The 19,065-nt window shown below is 41.5% G+C and overlaps 1 protein-coding gene across 3 annotated transcripts in view; it reads left to right on the forward strand.

The window, feature by feature from the left end:
* Window positions 1–19,065, forward strand: part of LOC144798802 (uncharacterized) — a 136,022-nt gene that overhangs the window by 102,317 nt on the left and 14,640 nt on the right. The window contains exons 7-9 of one of the 3 annotated variants that reach the window (XM_078669847.1): window positions 4,460–4,549; window positions 11,119–11,199; window positions 11,361–13,113. In XM_078669847.1, coding sequence (XP_078525973.1) covers window positions 4,460–4,549; window positions 11,119–11,199; window positions 11,361–13,113 — 1,924 coding nt within the window. Of the gene's footprint in view, window positions 1–4,459; window positions 4,550–11,118; window positions 11,200–11,360; window positions 17,316–19,065 lie in introns of those variants that run through there. The other 2 variants (XM_078669848.1, XM_078669846.1) reach the window with 2 other exon arrangements.

Here is a 19,065-nt window from a genome sequence, read left to right on the forward strand (position 1 = left end):
TGAAGGTGCTTACCAGGACTAATAGTGGCCATAATACCATCCATTGCAGGCAGAATGATATAACAAAACATGCAGTAAACATTCCACTATCACTCACTACAGATTTAACCCCATCTAATAATAGGCGTAGGGTAAAATGGGCCAGCATAGCAATCCAACCAGATTTCAGGACCAAAATTAATAGGGCCCTGCTGAATGCCATGACTGGTCTTAAAAGTATCTAGACAGTCCCACCCTCCGACAAGATAGAGACTCTGTAATTTCATCAACACATAAAAAGTTGTTTAACACCTTAGGTGAATGCTTTACATAGCACCATGCGTATAGATGTACGGCCATTAAACCTGGTCACACTTGGTTTAATAAAGATTGTAAAAACTGAGCTACGTCAAGCCCTAGAGTGTGGCAACATCAACCTTACTAGAGCTAGAAGGAAACAATATAAATTGTCTCAGATAAAAGCACATCATGATTGGGACATGCACATCAGGGAAGAAATCTATGAGGCTCAAGTTTCCAAGGATACCAGGACGTTTTGGCGACTAGTGGCAAATGGGGAACAAAGTGCCTCAATCCATCTTGCAGACTCTATCCACCCAGAATCTTGGCATAAGCATTTCTCTGACCTTTATTGCCCCCCCCCCCCGCAAAGCCCATTGATGTTTAGGACCCTCCAAATCTTGTGACACAAGCTTCCACCTCTCCACTAAAGATCAATATAAAAGAACAAGGCTAATTTGGCAGGCAAGCCGCCAGGTCTGACAGTGTCCCTGGTGATCTTTTCTTATCAGACATTAGCGAATTGGGCCCTATATATAATAAATAAGTTATCCAGTGCCATACTGGGGTGGTCTTGTGGACATCCTGTGCAGCTGGAAAGCAGCTGAGATGATCCCAGTTTATAAAAAGGGCTCAAGGAACTCCCATTTGAATTATAGACCAATAAATCTTAATGATGTAATTTGAAAGGTTTTTGCAGGAATATTTAAAAAAAATTGGACCTCTGGATAGAGGAACACAAATCTTTGTCATACCTTCTAGCTGAGTTTAGGAGTCAGACAAGCACAATCGATCAGGTCTTTTGTTTCCTGACTATCTACTGGAAGACAGTATTCCTCCAGAAGTAACATTTATATTTAGTATTTGTGGAGCTAAACTCCGTATTTGACCTGCCTCCCCGCTGAAAATTATGGAAGGCCCTGAAGGGAAATGAGGTCCCTTCTGATCTCTTGGACATCTTTATGCTCCTACGCCACAATTCGTATGCCCAAGTCCGATGAGGTACCAGGGGCAAGCTAACATCACTCATAGAAGTTCACAAAGGTGTACACTAGGGGTGCGTCCTGTCCCCAACACTATTTTCCCTGTACCTCAATGACGTGGTTGCCTACCTGGAGGATGGTTAGAGTGACGCCGGCTGGCTTACATATTCTTGGTGACAGGTTTGCGCCATTCTGTGACATTCGATGGTTAGTGATACACCACTCGAAAACGAACCTTATGACTATGAACCAGGGCAGGACTGGCCGTTGTGGGCAGCGGGCGTTTCCCTGATTGGCCGCCAGGGTAGGGGCCTGTTTTGGGGCCCTGGTGGGCCATTTTGTTACATTGGGCCGGCAATATCCACCCCCTGTAACAAAATCAGCCGAAACCGGCCCTAGCCAAACAGCTTGGCTGCACCCCATCCCTCCCTCTTGGGGGGCCGCCGAACAGTTTGCCAGGGCCGATTTCGGATCCCAGTCCAGCCCTGCTATCAACCCCCATAGATCATATAGAGGTACCATGATTCTTGAAGGAAATCCCTTAAATAAGGCCACTGAGTTTGATTATCTGGGAATCCAATTAACTAGGAATATGGCATGGTCTTCCCAGGTCAAAAAAGCAGTCTGAATCTAACCCACCAAGCCTCTACAATCTTAAGCCTCTATAAGTCCTCAAAAGTTAAGCTCATCTCACTAGCCTCGAAAGTATATAGGATCAAGGCAGAGGGCAGTACGCTATATGAAGAGGAGTTGTCGCACTTTACAAGTCTAACCCAATTGGGCGTAGCAGAGAATAACTTCCTACGAGCAATGGTTGGTCTCCCCAAAAGTACACTTCTATTACCACTGCGATGGGACATGGGTGTTATACCAATGGTCCACTAGGCCCAGTTGAGACCTCTATTATACTGGTGCAGACTAAAGTACACCCTGGCCCTGGCAGACTACCATAATGCCTTTAAAGAAAAAGTGGTAATAGATAAATCCTGTAAAATCAAGTGGGTAGGCAATGTAAAGGACACCTTGACCCAGCTTGGCCTCCATGAGTTTTGGCCTGAGAACGCCCCCACAATACACCTATCTAAGGGCCCATTCCAGGAAACTTTTTGGGGGGCATAAGTGGGGGTTGGATGTGTGGAATGTGCACTAAGGCTCCCTTACCAGTGATTATCTTGACCTCAAGCCCCATACCAGCTGCGAGACATCAATATTTTATATTTTGGCATGGTACGCTATCACTTTTGTCTTTTTGCTCCAAATGGAAATGCAAAACTGATTTGTGCTTTGCCTGCCCAGTATGTCTGCGAGCGGAAGAAACTTTATCACAATTAATTTTCTTCTTCTCAGGGTATTCACGATCGAGTTAAAACTTGATAATCCCAATCCGTAGACAGCGTGGGTCTAGGCAGTATTCTACAGCACGTAGGCTTCTCCGCACAGAGACCCTAGAGCCGGTCGTCTGCGCATTTGCCAGATATCTCCATTGAAGCTGGAGCTTTAGAGCCAAAGTGATGGGGTGAACTTTTTGGTTATTGTGGCGCTGCCCTTCGATATAATCTCTTTCAAGAGGGTCTATCTGCCATTCAAAGTTCACTGAACTACACCACTTTACATTTGTACTGTCTGTTCACGATTTTATTTTGCATCTAAGCAACCCCAGTCGATTTTTATATCTAGGATAAGTGCTGTCTTTTCTCTGATGTGTACTTTTATTACTGCCACTTATTTTCCCCTCGTCTGAAAGCTTTGCCGAATGCTATTATTGACCTGGGCATTCATTCTTGAAATAAGCCTCTTTTGAGATCAGACGTACCTATACAAATCTTAGTATACTGCCTTGGCAACTATTATGAGAGCTGTCATGACTTGTTTTATCTATTATACTTTTTATATACTATTTTATCCTAATCTGGCATGGATCCCTTGATAGCCTTTTCTATACTGTGATTGGATACTTTATTGTATTTGTATTTTGTCTGTGTCGTATTATTTTATGTACTTTTATGGTTCTCAAACAATGAATAAAGTATTTGGAAGATGTTAAGAGTTATGGCACTGAATCATGTTTATTCAATAGGACACCTAAGGTACCCAAGTGGTTTGAGGATTTTGAAGTATATTATTCCTTCAATGTATGAAAATTCACATTGTGTTATGTATATGGATGGATGTAATGTTATATTTTTTTATAAAGATATGCTAATTGTTTCCATGTTTGAGGTTAATGTATTTCCTAACATTGTTCATCACAATGTTATTGTATACAACTTTTTTGTTGCTATTTAAGGGAGGAAGATGTGTTGCATCCTGCTGTCCTTGCTCTGAAGAACACTAAGAGAGCATTGTTCTGTTCTAAGAATAGATAAGGGTCAGTGTGTTCTGAGTGGGAGATGTTGGCTGGCTAGCTCCCTCCTGGTAGGTTTGATCTGAATAAAGGGTTTCACCTACCTTTCGAAGTCCTCTTCTTCTCTTCAATATGCCTTCTCAATTCTGTATTATTAACTCTATCTCTGGTTCTCTCGCCAGCATCCCACCTCCTTGGTACTGTAGATAGCCTGGGGGACTATTTGATAACATAGAGTTCTACTTAAAATGGTGACTGGTAGAACACGGTTTTCAAGGCAGCTCATGGCATTTCACCACTACTTGAGATTGTATCAAGGCACAACTACACTACGTTCAGCGGTCTTCCAATATCTCCTGTTTTACTGTCCCTAAACCGGGATCTAGGCCAATTCTGATGCTGAGTAGAGTTTTATCTTTGCTCTCTACTGCCTAGAAATGCCAAGTCATGCCTAAGACTTGCACTCATTCTCATAGTGTTCTTAGAAGAATGATGTAAATAGGTTGAGTATATAATCCATATGTAACTTTGATGACTCTGGGTGTGGATGCAAATGTAGAGACAGATTGGAAAATGCATGTGAAAGTTGAAGTTCATACTTATTAGAGTGAAGAAAGAAGGACCTGAATAACACTATGTGAAATAAGAATGATTTGGTAATCTTAAAGAGTTGTTGAAGGTCATCTTTAATCATTGGTTCCATTTACTTTCATTGCGTAGCCTTGGGAAGAAATTGGTATTGGGTTACTGAATCATGTTGCCTATCGAGCCAGTAAATTTATCGGGAGAATAATAATGTTGGTTACTTACAAGTTTGAAGATGCAATTCCTAGTATTATTTTATTATTTCCAGACTACTGCCCCAGGGTATGCCGAAGGAAAGGAGAGCTTTCACTACGGAATATGTCATAAAATCCTTTCTGTGAGTAGCGGAGATTGGGAGGTAAGTTAACCGTAAATTTGTTAATGAAAGTAATGGAAAAAGTATGAGCAAGCAATCATTTTGGTTCACCGGGATATCATTTTCCGTGAGATAGCTCCCTACGCCCATTGTGTCCTCCATCTTGTACAATATTCACTATATATATTTTCCTTTAATTTTTGTTTAATAAGATTTTTTATGTATGGGTAATAATCATGACAAATCTTCCATTATTGTAAACATTTCACACAACCATGATCACTGTAAAATATTTTAAACTTTATGACCCAGTATGCAATCAATGAGTGTCCACTGAATGAGCAAACAGATCCCTTCTAAGGGCTGGTGTGTTGGAGATTTCAGATTTCCTGATCAATTTTCTTTTAAATGAGACACAAGTGGTTCATTTAAAGCATGTTTTTCACTAGTTCAGTAGTCAGTGATGCCTTGCATAACTGTCACTCATGAAGCATTAATGGCTCCGGCACAATTAGTATTATTTTAGCAACCTCATCAAAGGCATGCAATATGTCACAATGAGGGGTACGTACAACAATGACCCCAGACAAAATAGATAATAATTACTATCATACACGGTTTGCAACGATGACTGTTTGGAATTATTACGAATATTGACTAGAAGGGAAGATAGTGACAATAATGGTCAACAGGCAGAGGATTCAGTAGATTTACCTTAGGCACTATCCGCAATATTGATTACCATTTATCATTATTAATAATGATGCATCAGACCGTATTTATTACTCAAGGATTCTCTGATACCACAATTTCTTGTCCCATCACAAAGGCCTATTTCCACCATCTATTTTCCTTTATCCATCAATATTAATATCTACACCCTCCGCGCAACAGAAGCAACCCCACAATAGCATTATATCCACCATTCACCGCCACATCTCCAAATAAAAAGAGTCAAATGAAAAGAGAGGAGAGATTGAGTCGAGTGCCTTTTGCTGACTCTGGACCAGTAGATATGAATGCTTACCTTGTCTTTCACATATGATTAAAGACATATGATCTTGGGAAAATCACATAAGACTAGCATCCAATTTAGCTACATAATGATCTGAGAAAAACTGCTTACCAAAAATAAGGTACATAGCAGGTCCCAACTAAAATTAGACAATAAAATGACTCAGGTCAAAACAAATCTGGAAGTGAGGTTACAGTTTTTCACATACGAACTAATGTTGAGTATCACTTGAAAGGAAATTTGTTAGACATTTATAATTGACTGCTTTTAAAGTGTAAATGCTGCTGAGACATGGATGGGATCAACTAAGTTAACACCATGTGTATGCAGTGCACGGTGCTGTAAGATTGGCAGTAGAACACTGACAGATACTGTTCGGTGCAACAGTGGACTGTGGTCAATAATACCCATAGTGTGAAATCAATAGAATTGCGGTATATGGATCTGCCTATCATGAGATGAGCATGGCACCCACTCATGGGGCAGATTGTCATTATAAAGGGGGCCCCAGGAGGTTTTCTTGAACTTGTACTGACATCCGTGACACACCTGTAGGTCCCCCAAAACCTTGTCTTTGTAGTCACAGGCCATTCAACCCTGTACTATATGTATTGCTGTGACCTTCATTTCTACATCTTGGCGCCAATGATTTAGCAAATGGTACATAAAGCTATAGATACTTACTGCAGTGATTGAGCAGATGATCTTCCTGTTTAATAGAAAAATGCGATAAAATGTAGGTGACATTTTTCGTTTGCTCAGAAAGTTGTTCACATCGTCCTAATACATCTACGACTATAAACGTAGTGGTAGTCACATGGCGTTGCTACTTCACGACATTGTGTAGCTGCAGTATATAATCACCACAAGCCTGGATGGAGAACTTTTCAAGGCCTCCCTAACCCCCTGTGTTTTTTGTGGTCCTGCATCATTGTTGTTTAGTTTATGTATTTACATATGGGCTCGTACAACATGCAGTATGTCAGACTGTTGTTCAAAATCACCATGGGGTTTTCAGAAATGCAGCTGGAGCCCTAACAATAGACTCCAAAGATTTACTAACATATTGCTCTGCCCTATAGTTTGTAACGTGTATCCAAGTGCGGCCCACTATAAATATGGTTTATATAACATGCTGCACTGATCTATGTATTAAAACAGAATTTTTTTCCGAGCAGCTGGGTCTGTGTGGTTCAAGAAGGTGGACCAAGTACAGTCTCCTGTCTGCGGTCAGTGTCCATCCACTGTCCACAGGCTCCTGTAGATACTTTATTTTAATAAACTTTTTATATGCGCTTCCTAAGAGTGCATATATCTCCAGTCCCTCCCTCCTCCCGCCGTCTCTGCTCTTGCCTCCCGCCCTCCTTCCGCTCTCCATTGTGCTGCTGCTTCCTGCCTCCTCCCCCACACATCCCTCTTATTTCTTGCCCCCTGCATTCCACCTACCCTCCGTTGTGTTGCTTCTCCCTCCGGCCTCCTCTCCACCTCCCACGTGTTGCTTGCCCCCCTTCCAGTGGCGGCTCCTCTGCTAAGGTGGAGGAGCATCGCCCCACTGCTTTAAAGCTGTGCAATGGAAAAAATAAAATGATAATAATGGAACTTACTATCATTTTATTTTTAGTATTCAGTTGCCGTCAGGTTAGGGTGGGGTGGGGCTAGGCTCCCGTGACTTCGGGGAGGAGGAGTGCCTGCTGCTGCACCTAAAGTGCACATGACTGTTTGGCCAGCTGGCATTACAGCCTGGGTGGAGAACATGCCCAGGCTTCCACTCCCTCTCTGAGCGCCGCATTATGGCGCTCAGACCAATCATAACGCTGCCATCAGCAGCGTCGTGATTGGTCAGGGGAGTCTGGAAGCCTGGGTGCTTCCTGTTCCTGCGAGGAGAGGAAGCGGTGGTGACGACGACCAGCAGGTACATTTTCCTTTTTTATTTATTTCCTAACCCCCCCACGTTCCCTACCAGCCGCCAGTGCCCCCACCCTCATCCACAAGTCAGTTGTGTTGCTACCCCTCCACGGTTCCATCTGCCCCTCCAACCCTTCTTCCTTCCTGTCGCAAAAACATTGAACGAAGCCGAATATCTTGCGCAGATGTGAATGCTATTTGGCGGCATTTAATATTTTTTATACATATTTGCACAGCAGTACGAGCTGCCGTGCAACATGGCTTAGAGGAAAAATAAAGCGCTATGACCAAGTCAAAGCTGGCCGTGTTATAGCACTTTTTTCCCCCTTACTTAAGACATGATGCACAGCTGCTCTTGCTGCCTAAAAATGGACAAAGACAATAGATCTCACTTAGGTGAAACCTATTTGCTTTGCCAATGTTTATTTCTATTTGGGACCACCAGGAAGAGCATGGCTGTCAACAACTGAAAAACAAAATTAACAAATCCCCCCACACTCTGGGAGAAAACTCTCAATGTCTCAGGGTTGTTCGCACTTTGTTTTTTAAAAAGAATATCTGCTCTTGGAGTTTGATTTTGAAAATGTAAAATGTTGCTAAGTGGCAGCATGGAACATGACGGACACTCAGCAGACTTTTACTGCCTTCAGAGGAGCTGCCATTACGCAACACCTCTGAAGGCATAGAGATGTCTCGCCTAGGCGGGGGAGATCCTTAAATATGGAGGGCTGTAGTCACCAGGACAGCAGAGTACATCCCTTCACTGCACTGTTGGAAAGGAGCACAGCCAATCCATCCCTCAATGATCTCTAGTGCCATTTTAAATTAATTTATCTTCTAAAGAAAAACCCAAGTAAAATAAAAAAAGTTAATAAACATATTAGCTGAAGTTTAAAAAATCCAGATAAAGTGATGAATTGTGTTAAAGAGTCCCAAAAAAGCATGATAAAAATAGGTTTGAGTGTGCACAATGACACCTTAAAGCCGGGTAACCCAAAAACGCTTTGCAAAAAAAGTTTGACACATGGCCAAAACTGTACCAAAGGAGTCCATCATATGCCAAGGATTTGCCACTATTGGGTTATAGCTAACCAAAATGTTATTTGTCAATAATGCTTACAACATTGTTAGTGGTATTGGTTGTGACTGTCCGCTGTTCTGCTGGGGGAAGCTAGAAATGTGTCCAGCATGCCTTGAGTGTGTTGGCTTGGAGACTATTAGAAGAAGATTAATTCCTTGCCATGTCTTGTCTGCAAGTCCTGTCCCTTAACCACTCTCATTATGCAGAATTACAGGCACTAATATTAATTCATATCTATACTCTTATATGCACAATCAGCATACACGCATATATAAATAGGCTCTTTGACCTTGTCAAATAACCTTCTGAGACCCAGCAGCGCTGAAGCTGTACTTCTGGCTCTACTAAAGTCCTGAAAGCAGGAACAACATGGTAGCAGGACAGGCAGAAGCTATTATGATTAATAGCTTGCACTTGTCCTGCCCAGTCCCCTGCCTTCTCTGTCTATCAGCAGAGGAAGGACGGATTTGGAGAGTTTTTTGCCTGAGTGAAGGCTAGTGCTTGCCCTGCCCCATGCTCAGTAAAAACAGCATGCTTCACCTCCCCACAGTATATATACATAGCATATTTGCAAGGGAATCAGAGGCAAAATTGATGGCCTGTGTTCTGCCCCCAAGTTTTGCGAATTTATTCTCTTGGGTAGCGGCTGGAAAGTGGTGAGGCTTCGCTCACCATGCTTAATTCACCAACCGCCACTAGTGAAAAATCTGCTTTTAAGCATTCCTTAGCCACAAACTACTCACCTTATGGCGCGTTCTACACTTGGTTCCAAACAGTACAAGAAGTTGGTGAAATTCTCTAAGGCTGTTTACTGCATCATTACCTATGCAGACCTATGTTTTCACCTCCATTTTGGACCTAATCTCATACCCAGCACGAGCTGAAGTTTCTGTTTCATCTTATTGTCCAAGCTGTAAGACCTATGCCTTACGGGTACACATTGCAATTACACACTGTTGGACATCTGAACATAGTAAGGGAGCTCTACGCAAATCCCATGATGACCCATCCTTAATACTGTCAACCAGATGCCATTTAGTCCTTGCCAGCTGCAGAGCCATCATCCATTAGGCACAGTCTGGCACTTCCTTCCAGGACTATTATACTTTCTATGTGCCCAATCAACTACACCTCACGCGCTTCTTCATGGATTTGCCTCTTTCTCCAAGGATATACCTATGAGCTTTTTGAGTGACCTCTAGAGTGTCGATAAACTTTGGGAACTGAATTAACAACAATGAAGGCCAATAATAGTTTGTAGTGGGAATCTCTTACTTGTACTTATTACATGCATTGTAACAGGAGTGTTACTGAAAATCAAACTATTGCTGTAATGAGACCAGACACTGTTGACGGAACGATGAATCAACTTTGAGTATATTTGGGTCCTCCTTTCCCTCAATGGCTGCAACTCTGTTGGTATAGTTAAATTGAATTGAAAGGATTCTTGTATAGCGCATGGCTACTCGGAGGCATCCCAGCGCTTGCAGCTACGAAAGGAGGAGGTTGAGGAAGGACAAGGTCAGGTATCATTATTTTGTAGGAAAGAGCCAAGTTTTTAATTTCTTGCGGAAGAAAAGATGGTTGGGCTCCTGTCGAAGCGGAAGGGGCATGGAGTTCCACAACCTTGAGGAATTGTAGGAGAAGAGGCGACCACCGGTACGAGCCTTATTGATTCTGCTGACTTGTGCCAGGTTAAGCTCGTTGGAACGGAGATTTCTGGGGGTTCTGTGTGGTTTAATCAGATTGGCAAGAATGGGGGGGCCTTTACCCTGAAGATTTTTATGGGCTATACAGAGGGCCTTGAAATGTACCCGTTCCTGTATGGGTAACCAGTGGAGTGATTTCAACGCTGGTTTAGCTGAGGAGCGGTGGTTGGTGCTCGTCAGCAATCTAGCGGCGGAGTTTTGTACTACCTGTAATTTCTGGATTACTGAGACTGGGGCTCCCAGGTAGAGCGCGTTCCCGTAATCCAGCCTCCTCAAGATCGTGGCTTGGAGCAGGATTTGTTTGGCTCTGTCGGGCAATTGAGGGAGGATTTTACGGATGGATTTGAGCAAGCAGAAGCAGGTGGCCGCTGTTTTTCTCGCTTGTACTTTGAAGGTAAGATCGTTGTCTAGCCAAAAACCCAAGTTCTTAATCACGCTTTTGGGAGTTGAGCTAGCGCCCATAGAAGATGGCCATAGCGTGGGGGAGTTGAATGATACATTCCTGCCCAATAACATCAATTCGGTCTTTTGGTTTTTGAGTTTTAGCTGGGACAAGCCCACCCACTTTGATACCTCCTCCAGACAGTCACTCAGACTCGTGTGAGATAGTTCAGCCTGATTCAGAGAGACCACGAGCTGAGTGTCGTCAGCATAGCTGACCAATTCAATTCCGTAGGGGTCCACTATCTTAGCTAAAGGGGACATGTAACACATTAAAAAGTGTGGGGCTAATGGTTGTAGTTTCATGCTGTGTTAGGTTGTCTCCTTAATTGTAAGACTGTTCTGTTGCAGTGTGATGGAGAAATTTTTGGAGTGTGGTCTGTACCATGGAAAACCCTGTATCAAAAAATACATTTGGCACACCTACAATAATCCCCTTTGTGCATGTGCTTACTTTTAGGTGCAGCTTCTCCAAAGTCTATACCAAAACTTTGACATTTACAAAACGTTCAACATGTCTGGATTTGCAGAGTCGATTTTGGTAAGTGTAACACAGGTTTTACATTCTTGAAGGTAGCTAATAGGATTTAGGAGCTATGGATCAGATAATGTGTATTCAATTTGACTATGATCAGCCATATAACAGTTGAAACAACATGCATTCTAATGAATGCTTCCGTCTTCTTCACTCTTATTTTTCAGATGATGAAAAAGTGGAAGACAAAGTTGAACCTCTTGTTAAGAAAGAACGATGCACAGGAAGAAATAAGCAAAGAAGTTTCACTGATGGCTTCAAGGTTTCTCTGTGACATACAAGACAGAAGAGAGGCATTTGTGAATATTTTCCAATCAGCACTGTTAGAAAAGTGCAAAAAGTATGATCCTGACTGCAGCAACATGCCTGGCCTGGTAGGACAAGCACTCTTTGGCACACTGCTAGTTTTGTCAGCCGGCCTGCTTGCAAAAACTATTGTCAAGGAGCAGCGAGAGGCTAACGATGAGAAAAGTGGTGATGTTGCCAAGGGGGGTGAGAAAGGCACTTGTAAAGAAACAAAAGATATAAATACTGGCAATGGTTGTGAGAACCGCACAAGTATAAAGATAGGAGATGGAAATACTGGCAAGAGGGGTGATAACAGCACTTGTAAAGAAACTAAAAGTGAAGATACTGGCACAGAGGGTGAGAATGGCACTGGTAAAGAAATAAAAAGTGAAGATACCTCCAAGGGGAGTGAGAACGGCACTGGTAACGAAAAGAAAAGTGAAGATACATGCGAAGGGAGTCAGAACCGCACTGGTACCGAAACGAAAAGTGAAGATACCTGCCAGGGGAGTGAGAACTGCACTGGTAATGAAAAGAAAAGTGAAGATACCAGCAAGGGGTGTGAGAACGACACTGGTAATGAAACGAAAAGTGAGGATACCTGCAAGGGGAGTGAGAATGGCAGTGGTAACGAAAAGAAAAGTGAAGATACCTGCAAGCGTATCGAGAACCGCACTGGTAATGAAACGAAAAGTGAAGATACCTGCCAGGGGAGTGAGAACTGCACTGGTAACGAAAAGAAAAGTGAGGATACCTGCAAGGGGAGTGAGAACTGCACTGGTAACGAAAAGAAAAGTGAAGATACCTGCAAGGGGAGTGAGAACTGCACTGTTAACGAAACAAAAAGTGAAGATACGTGCAAGGGGAGTGAGAATGGCAGTGGTAACGAAAAGAAAAGTGAAGATACCTGCAAGCGTATCGAGAACCGCACTGGTAATGAAACGAAAAGTGAAGATACCAGCAAGGGGAGTGAGAACTGCACTGGTAATGAAACGAAAAGTGAGGATACCTGCAAGGGGAGTGAGAACTGCACTGGTAACGAAAAGAAAAGTGAAGATACCTGCAAGGGGAGTGAGAACTGCACTGTTAACGAAACAAAAAGTGAAGATACGTGCAAGGGGAGTGAGAACTGCACTGGTAATGAAAAGAAAAGTGAAGATAGCAGCAAGGGGTGTGAGAACGACACTGGTAATGAAACAAAAAGTGAGGATACCTGCAAGGGGAGTGAGAACTGCACTGGTAATGAAAAGAAAAGTGAAGATACCTTCAGGGGGAGTGAGAACCGCACTGGTAACGAAACGAAAAGTGAAGATACCTGCAAGAGGAGTGAGAACTGCACTGGTAACGAAACGAAAAGTGAAGATACCTGCAAGGGGAGTGAGAACTGCACTGGTAACGAAACGAAAGGTGAAGATACCTGCAAGGGGAGTGAGAACTGCACTGGTAACGAAACAAAAGGTGAAGATACTGGCAAGAAGGGTAAGAACGGCACTGGTAACGAAACGAAAAGTGAAGATACTGGCAAGGAGGATGGGAATGGCACTGGTAAAGAAACGAAAGGTGAAGATACCTGCACGAGGGGTGAGAACAGCACTGGCAATGAAACAAAAAGTGAAGATTCCTACAAGGGGGGTAAGAACAGCACTGGTAACGAAACAAAAAGTGAAGACACCGGCAAGGGTGGTGGGAATGGGAGTGATAAAGAAACAAGAGATGTAAATAATGGCAAGAGGGGTGAGAACGGCACTGGTAAAGAAACAAATAGTGAAGATACTGGCAAGGGGGGTGAGAATAGCACTGGTAAAGAAACGAAAAGTGAAGATACTGGCAAAGGGGGTGAGAATGGCACTGGTAAAGAAACGAAAGGTGGAAAAGCTAGTGGGAATGGCACAGATGAAGAAGGAAAAGGTGTAGATGATATTAAAGATAGTGGTAATGACTATCATACAGAAGCAAAAGATGGATATATTGTTAAGGTTGTAAGAAAAGTCCCAGATAAAGAAACACAAGTTGGTGATACTGGAAATGGCTGTGGGGATGATGAAGTAAATAGTTGTACTATTGATAAAAAAGTAAATCATGCGGGAATTAATAAGAATGATGGGAAAAGCCTTGAAAAAGTGAATCACGAAGAGACCAGCCAGGAGAGCATGGAATGGATTGGTCCTGAAACAAAGCATAAAATTATCCGTGAGAATGTTGAGGAAAGCATTGATAAAGAACCTATACATGGAGCTATAGGTAAGGTTGGTGGGGTTGGGTATGATGACATAGACCAACCAATAGAGGAAGGAGGGTTTCCGCAGGACACCATTTTTACAGAAAGAAAAGATAGGGCTGTTGTTGATGATGGAGAAAATAGTGATCACGACAAGCCAGGATGTAGTAGAAACAGCAACTTTGAATCAGGGAATAGTTACACTAAAAATCTCTTCCCAGCATCAACTCAGGGTAATGGGCATCTAGTTGTTGCACTTCTTGTGCTACTAATTGCTGTTATCTTCTGGCACATGAGTGTCAAGAAGGACTGGTGAATCAGGCAAACTGGGTAGAATATATTTGAAATAATGCACAAGTATTTTGCATACATAGTTTTGCATATTTCAAACACTTTCTCTACACCCTTTTTCTAATTTTTTACACAATTATATCCTTGATGACTGCACTGCTTGGTTAAGCACTAGGTCTTGTAGTTTTCTCGGTACCTTGAAAACAAGTGCCTTGTGTATCCCAGACGTCCGACTTACCATAATTGGTTCAGCATATTTACTGACTTACTTTAAAGTAAGAACTCTGTCTCTAAGTGCCCATAACACTCATGGTGTACAGTCTCATGCCTTTCATGTTCAGTGCACATCTTATTTTCTCTCTCAGTTTCTCCGAATTTATTTACCCATAATTTGGTTGTATGCCACAACATCGAAAGAGAACATATCAACTTGTAACCATATCAAATCCAAAATATAATCTACCACTATATTGTTAAGGTAAGCCTACAGGTATATGTACATTTACCATTCCAAACTCCACATCTATGTGTCTTGAAGATACATGTGGTACAGGTACATAGATTTGAATTTAAGAATAGTATCTGCATTTACTATACTTACCATGATGATACGCCGATTGTCGATATTCTGCATTCAATACGGATCCAGGTCGATATTCTTCACTCAATATTGTAGTTGAACACCACTTGTATTCCTTCAAAATTCTTACGTAGGGACATTAGTTGAGTGAGAGCATCATTGGTTGGTTCTGGAGTGTTGGCTCCATGGTTGGGACTTCTGGAGAAGAAGTACAAAGCAGACTGCTGATATACTCTGGTCACAGTAGCTAGGCTGACTAGATGCTTAATATTTGTGTGACAGACCATCTGTGTACTTACATTGACACAGCTTACAGAAAAACATTTAGGAATCAATGACATCGTTGCTAGTGAAAGCACTGAAAGATAGACCACTCTTATTCGAGGACCACTCTGAAGAATAAGGATGTTCAGCTTAATTTGTACGTATGCCTGAGCAAGTCTTTTGCAGAAAGGCATTTGGCGATTAACAATTCGCTAACAAAAAACCTCAGGAGAGAAGCATCTGTCTTCACACAAAAAAACTAGGCTATCCAGATTCTGAAAGGAAGATGGTGTGTCCAGTGAAAGGTTGAGATTTGAGGCAGAGATTTACAGAATAAAACAATTCAGACTGCACCTGGAAGGAGGATTTGCAGGGAGAACTGAAAGCACAGAGACGGTGTTGGGTGGTTTTGATTTAAAGATGAAGATAGGTGTTCAGAATTGCAAAGGAAAGGCAAGTGCTACTTATGAATATGATTTGTAAAAGATAGCACAGCACATTAATGCTCCTGATGCAAAGGGAACGTAGGGATACACATGTATTTCTCCTCGCAATGTGTCTGTGTGTCAGTCCTGCAAGTGACAAATTAGAATTCAGATAGGGACAACTGACCCTTTCATCCTTCTGTCTTGCCATCGACACAGAGCTGTACATAGCCCCTTCCCCTAGCAATGATTCAATCCAACTTCCTGTACCTAATACTAGTATACCCAAATCTTTTTTTCAGTCACATTACCTACATATAATCTTCTGGTAACTTCATCCTGAGATTTATCTGCTTCAGGCACCACTTTCCCCTCGAATCTGACCTTCGGAACCAACAATAATGTTTCTCGCCTTACTTGAAAGTGCGTGGAGATGTCTAGTCGATTTCTACTTTCAATTGTGGAGATTAAGCCTACACTGACACCCTTACCTGTTCAGCATGTGAAGGGATGCTACCAGTTCTAGCCTTTGACCCTTATTCCCAATTTCATCCATAAGGCTGTCTTTCTGATTTCCTGATAATTCCCTCTCCATCACATTCATACAGCATTCCTCATCGATTTCCCACCATACAAACTTGCTCTCTTTGGTGGCTGAATATTTTCTGTCCATTGGGCAGCATTAAGTTTGCCCTTAGCCTGTTTTTGAGAGATATCAATTAATCAGTAATACTTTATTTCGACTTATAAAAGCCATAAAAAGCAAAGCAGCCAAAAAGATATTAAAAATATCTACAAAAAACAATAAATGTTCATACATTTCCTTTCAGGGCACGAATGCAATACATATTAACAAACAACAGCTGTATGGAATTATGGCACAATTATTATACAAAGCTTAAAATACAACAGTTGTGCAAAAAATGCAACCTCTAGATTGCTTTTTAACTCCATGGTAATTTTGTATGGGCTTTGTATGGCTGATGCAGGCACCTTTCATTCAAAGATAGCATATAGAGAGCATGTTATCGATAGCAGCAGAGGAAGCAAAATACAGACTTATAGACTTCATCTTTGGACACCCACATTAAATCAGAATACAGCTACTAAGATCGTTCTTTACAATTCGTTGGTCACTTCATGTGATCTAATTCTCCATTCCCAGGAAAGATACCTTGAGACTGTGAACACGACCTGTTACCGTATGTCGCATCTGAACAATCTATGGGCTTCCCATTAAAGGGCCATGCTCATGAGTTGGTGGATTGCGACCAACCACTTTCTTCGTATGAGGTTCTAAGCAGGACAAAAGAGCAGAAAGTGTTCTTCAGTCTCAGGAAGAAGCGGGCAGAAGGGGCACTGGGTCATCGATGAACTTGTCTTGCCCCATTTCCTTGAAACCTATTTAACGGGAGACAACCAACCCTGAATATCAGGGACAAGGATTTGGCTTGTGGAGGTCTGATTCTATCCATGTATGGCTCAAAATAAGGAGCACATTTATGCAGAAGGTATTTTTCAGTAAGGCTCCACATTTTATGATCATTCAAGGTTTCACAAAACATGGAACCTCAGAATGTTCTTTTCAGTTTTGTGACAATTGCTCTATTTATTGTATTTGCGTAGAGCCATTGTTCCTCCATTTTAATAATTTCAAAAAGTTGTTTTACCTTCTTGAGTCAAGGGGTCCACACACTCTTATCAATGCTGATTACCTCTGTAAGAGCACGCTAATGGAACAATGAATGAAGAAGGCTGGATAAAAGCCTCTATAACTAACAGTATTATACATATAATACATAGTATTTTACTAACATTAAAAGGTTTTGGAGAAAGTCAGATCGAGAATGTTGAAAACCTGGTTATTAAAAAATATATACTTGCATGAAAAGCATTTGGTTGAAATGTCTGTTCTTAAAATGTTGTAATCATTAAATTCTATTATATGTTTTCTTAATGGTATGTTATCTGGTTTGCATTTGTATTGAGGTTCTGCCAATACATTATACCTTACATATTCTCAAATAAGAAATAAAGAAAAGTAACCATGTTCTTACCCTTTGAGCTACTTTAAAGAGTACTGTAGGTAATGTGTCATGCTTATAAAGGAATATACATGTTCGGAGATGATTTTCAAAAAGAGGCATTTACATTCAATTGTGACAAAAGTTAGCCAAAACATGGCTAGCTCAAAAATTATTCCACTAGAGGAAGAATGTCTGCTAGTTATCACTCTCTGGTACCTGAAATGCCCAGTAACTGCACATACACATGCACAAAGTGCATCTTCCGAGGTATTCTTCTTTACAATAACACTAAGTTCAACTATTTGCTAGATAAATTAGAAACATAACTCATATTGGGTGTAGGTCAAGAAATTAAAGTTATTAACTACATTCGTTTTTTTCACCACTTTAAAAAAAACCTTAGATGATAAATAGCATAATAAAATATCTCAATGTGAGACTGTATTGATGTTCCAGTAAAACTGGTGGGTCTCTGCGGTGTAATGTTTGCAATTTGCTTAGATGTTGGACATTGTTAGCTGGAGAAGTAGGCTAAAAGGTTGAATTCCCTGGTAACACATCCATACCAGTTATAGTGTACTGTGAATATAATGTACTACCAGTTAAAGAAGTCTGAGGCAGCTGGGTGGCACATAGTAATGGGGTAGAATAACTAGGTGAAGTGTATGAATGAAGTTTACAATGAAAACAGAAACACACTATAAATATAGTTTACACAACAAAAACATAGATTACAAATACGTAGATAAGAAAGTACAGTAAGGGAGGTACATATTTTTTGGACCCGAGCACTGTAGATTTTTGCCCTTTTTCCTCTTTTGTTAATCGTATATCTGACTATTGCTTTTATCATCTGAAGACTGATGTGTGTGTGGAATGGCTCAACAAACATAGAGTGTACACAACTGGTGGTAATGAGTAGGACTGATTTGAAAAAGAGCATATTCTTACAAAGTGACCCAGCACTCAATAACTGATTTATTACCCTTTGAGGCTTTTTTGAATTAGGAAACCTAGTCCAAAAATATTTACAAGATTGATTTGTAACGGCCAGGGATGGAATGTAAAGTGGTGTCGGATGAGAAGATGGTATTGAGTATTATTCCCAGAAAAGAGAAATATTCCATGTAGAGAAAACTGCTGAGGAGGATGTAACAATAGTTAGATTGGATTAGTTTGAGTGATGAAAAAGAGTTGTGTTAAATCACCTCAAGTCTTTGCTCATCACACACAGACATATTCCCCACTTATTTAATTTAGGTTTCTCCTGAAACATCTTCCTGTGGGAGGACCCATTAAGGGAAGTCATCCCATTTACACCCTCTTTTCTCTGATCCCCGGTTATACACTTGCAGCACTAGTCTCAGGATAACTGATTCCTACCTTTGCACATATTGGAGTACTGTGAGTGGTGCGGCCGCCTCTTCCCCTTGCTGGGGTCTACACGGTTGTCTTTAACATAGGAGTGCCCTGGACAGTGCTAGGCTTAGTGCAGGATATGGTTAGGGCTTTCCAGTGATTGTTCCCTTCTTTTTAAATGTGGCTGATATTTTTCAGTAGCGACTCAGATTGCCCAAAGAATGGTTTATAGAATGCTTATGTGGTACAAATGTACAGTGCTGTTCTTACCAGGTTTTCTTCAATTTCCTCCTTTGCAGACTCCACACTAGGCCCCTATTAATTCATTCTAGTGTCACTTGTTGCCTCCATATTCCTTATCTAGAGGCATTGCTGGAATTTACAGGCATTGCTGGAATTTAGATGCAGGAGCAGGACAAG

The sequence above is a fragment of the Lissotriton helveticus genome, chromosome 12 (assembly GCF_964261635.1).
Source record: "Lissotriton helveticus chromosome 12, aLisHel1.1, whole genome shotgun sequence".
Classification (NCBI taxonomy): domain Eukaryota; kingdom Metazoa; phylum Chordata; class Amphibia; order Caudata; family Salamandridae; genus Lissotriton; species Lissotriton helveticus.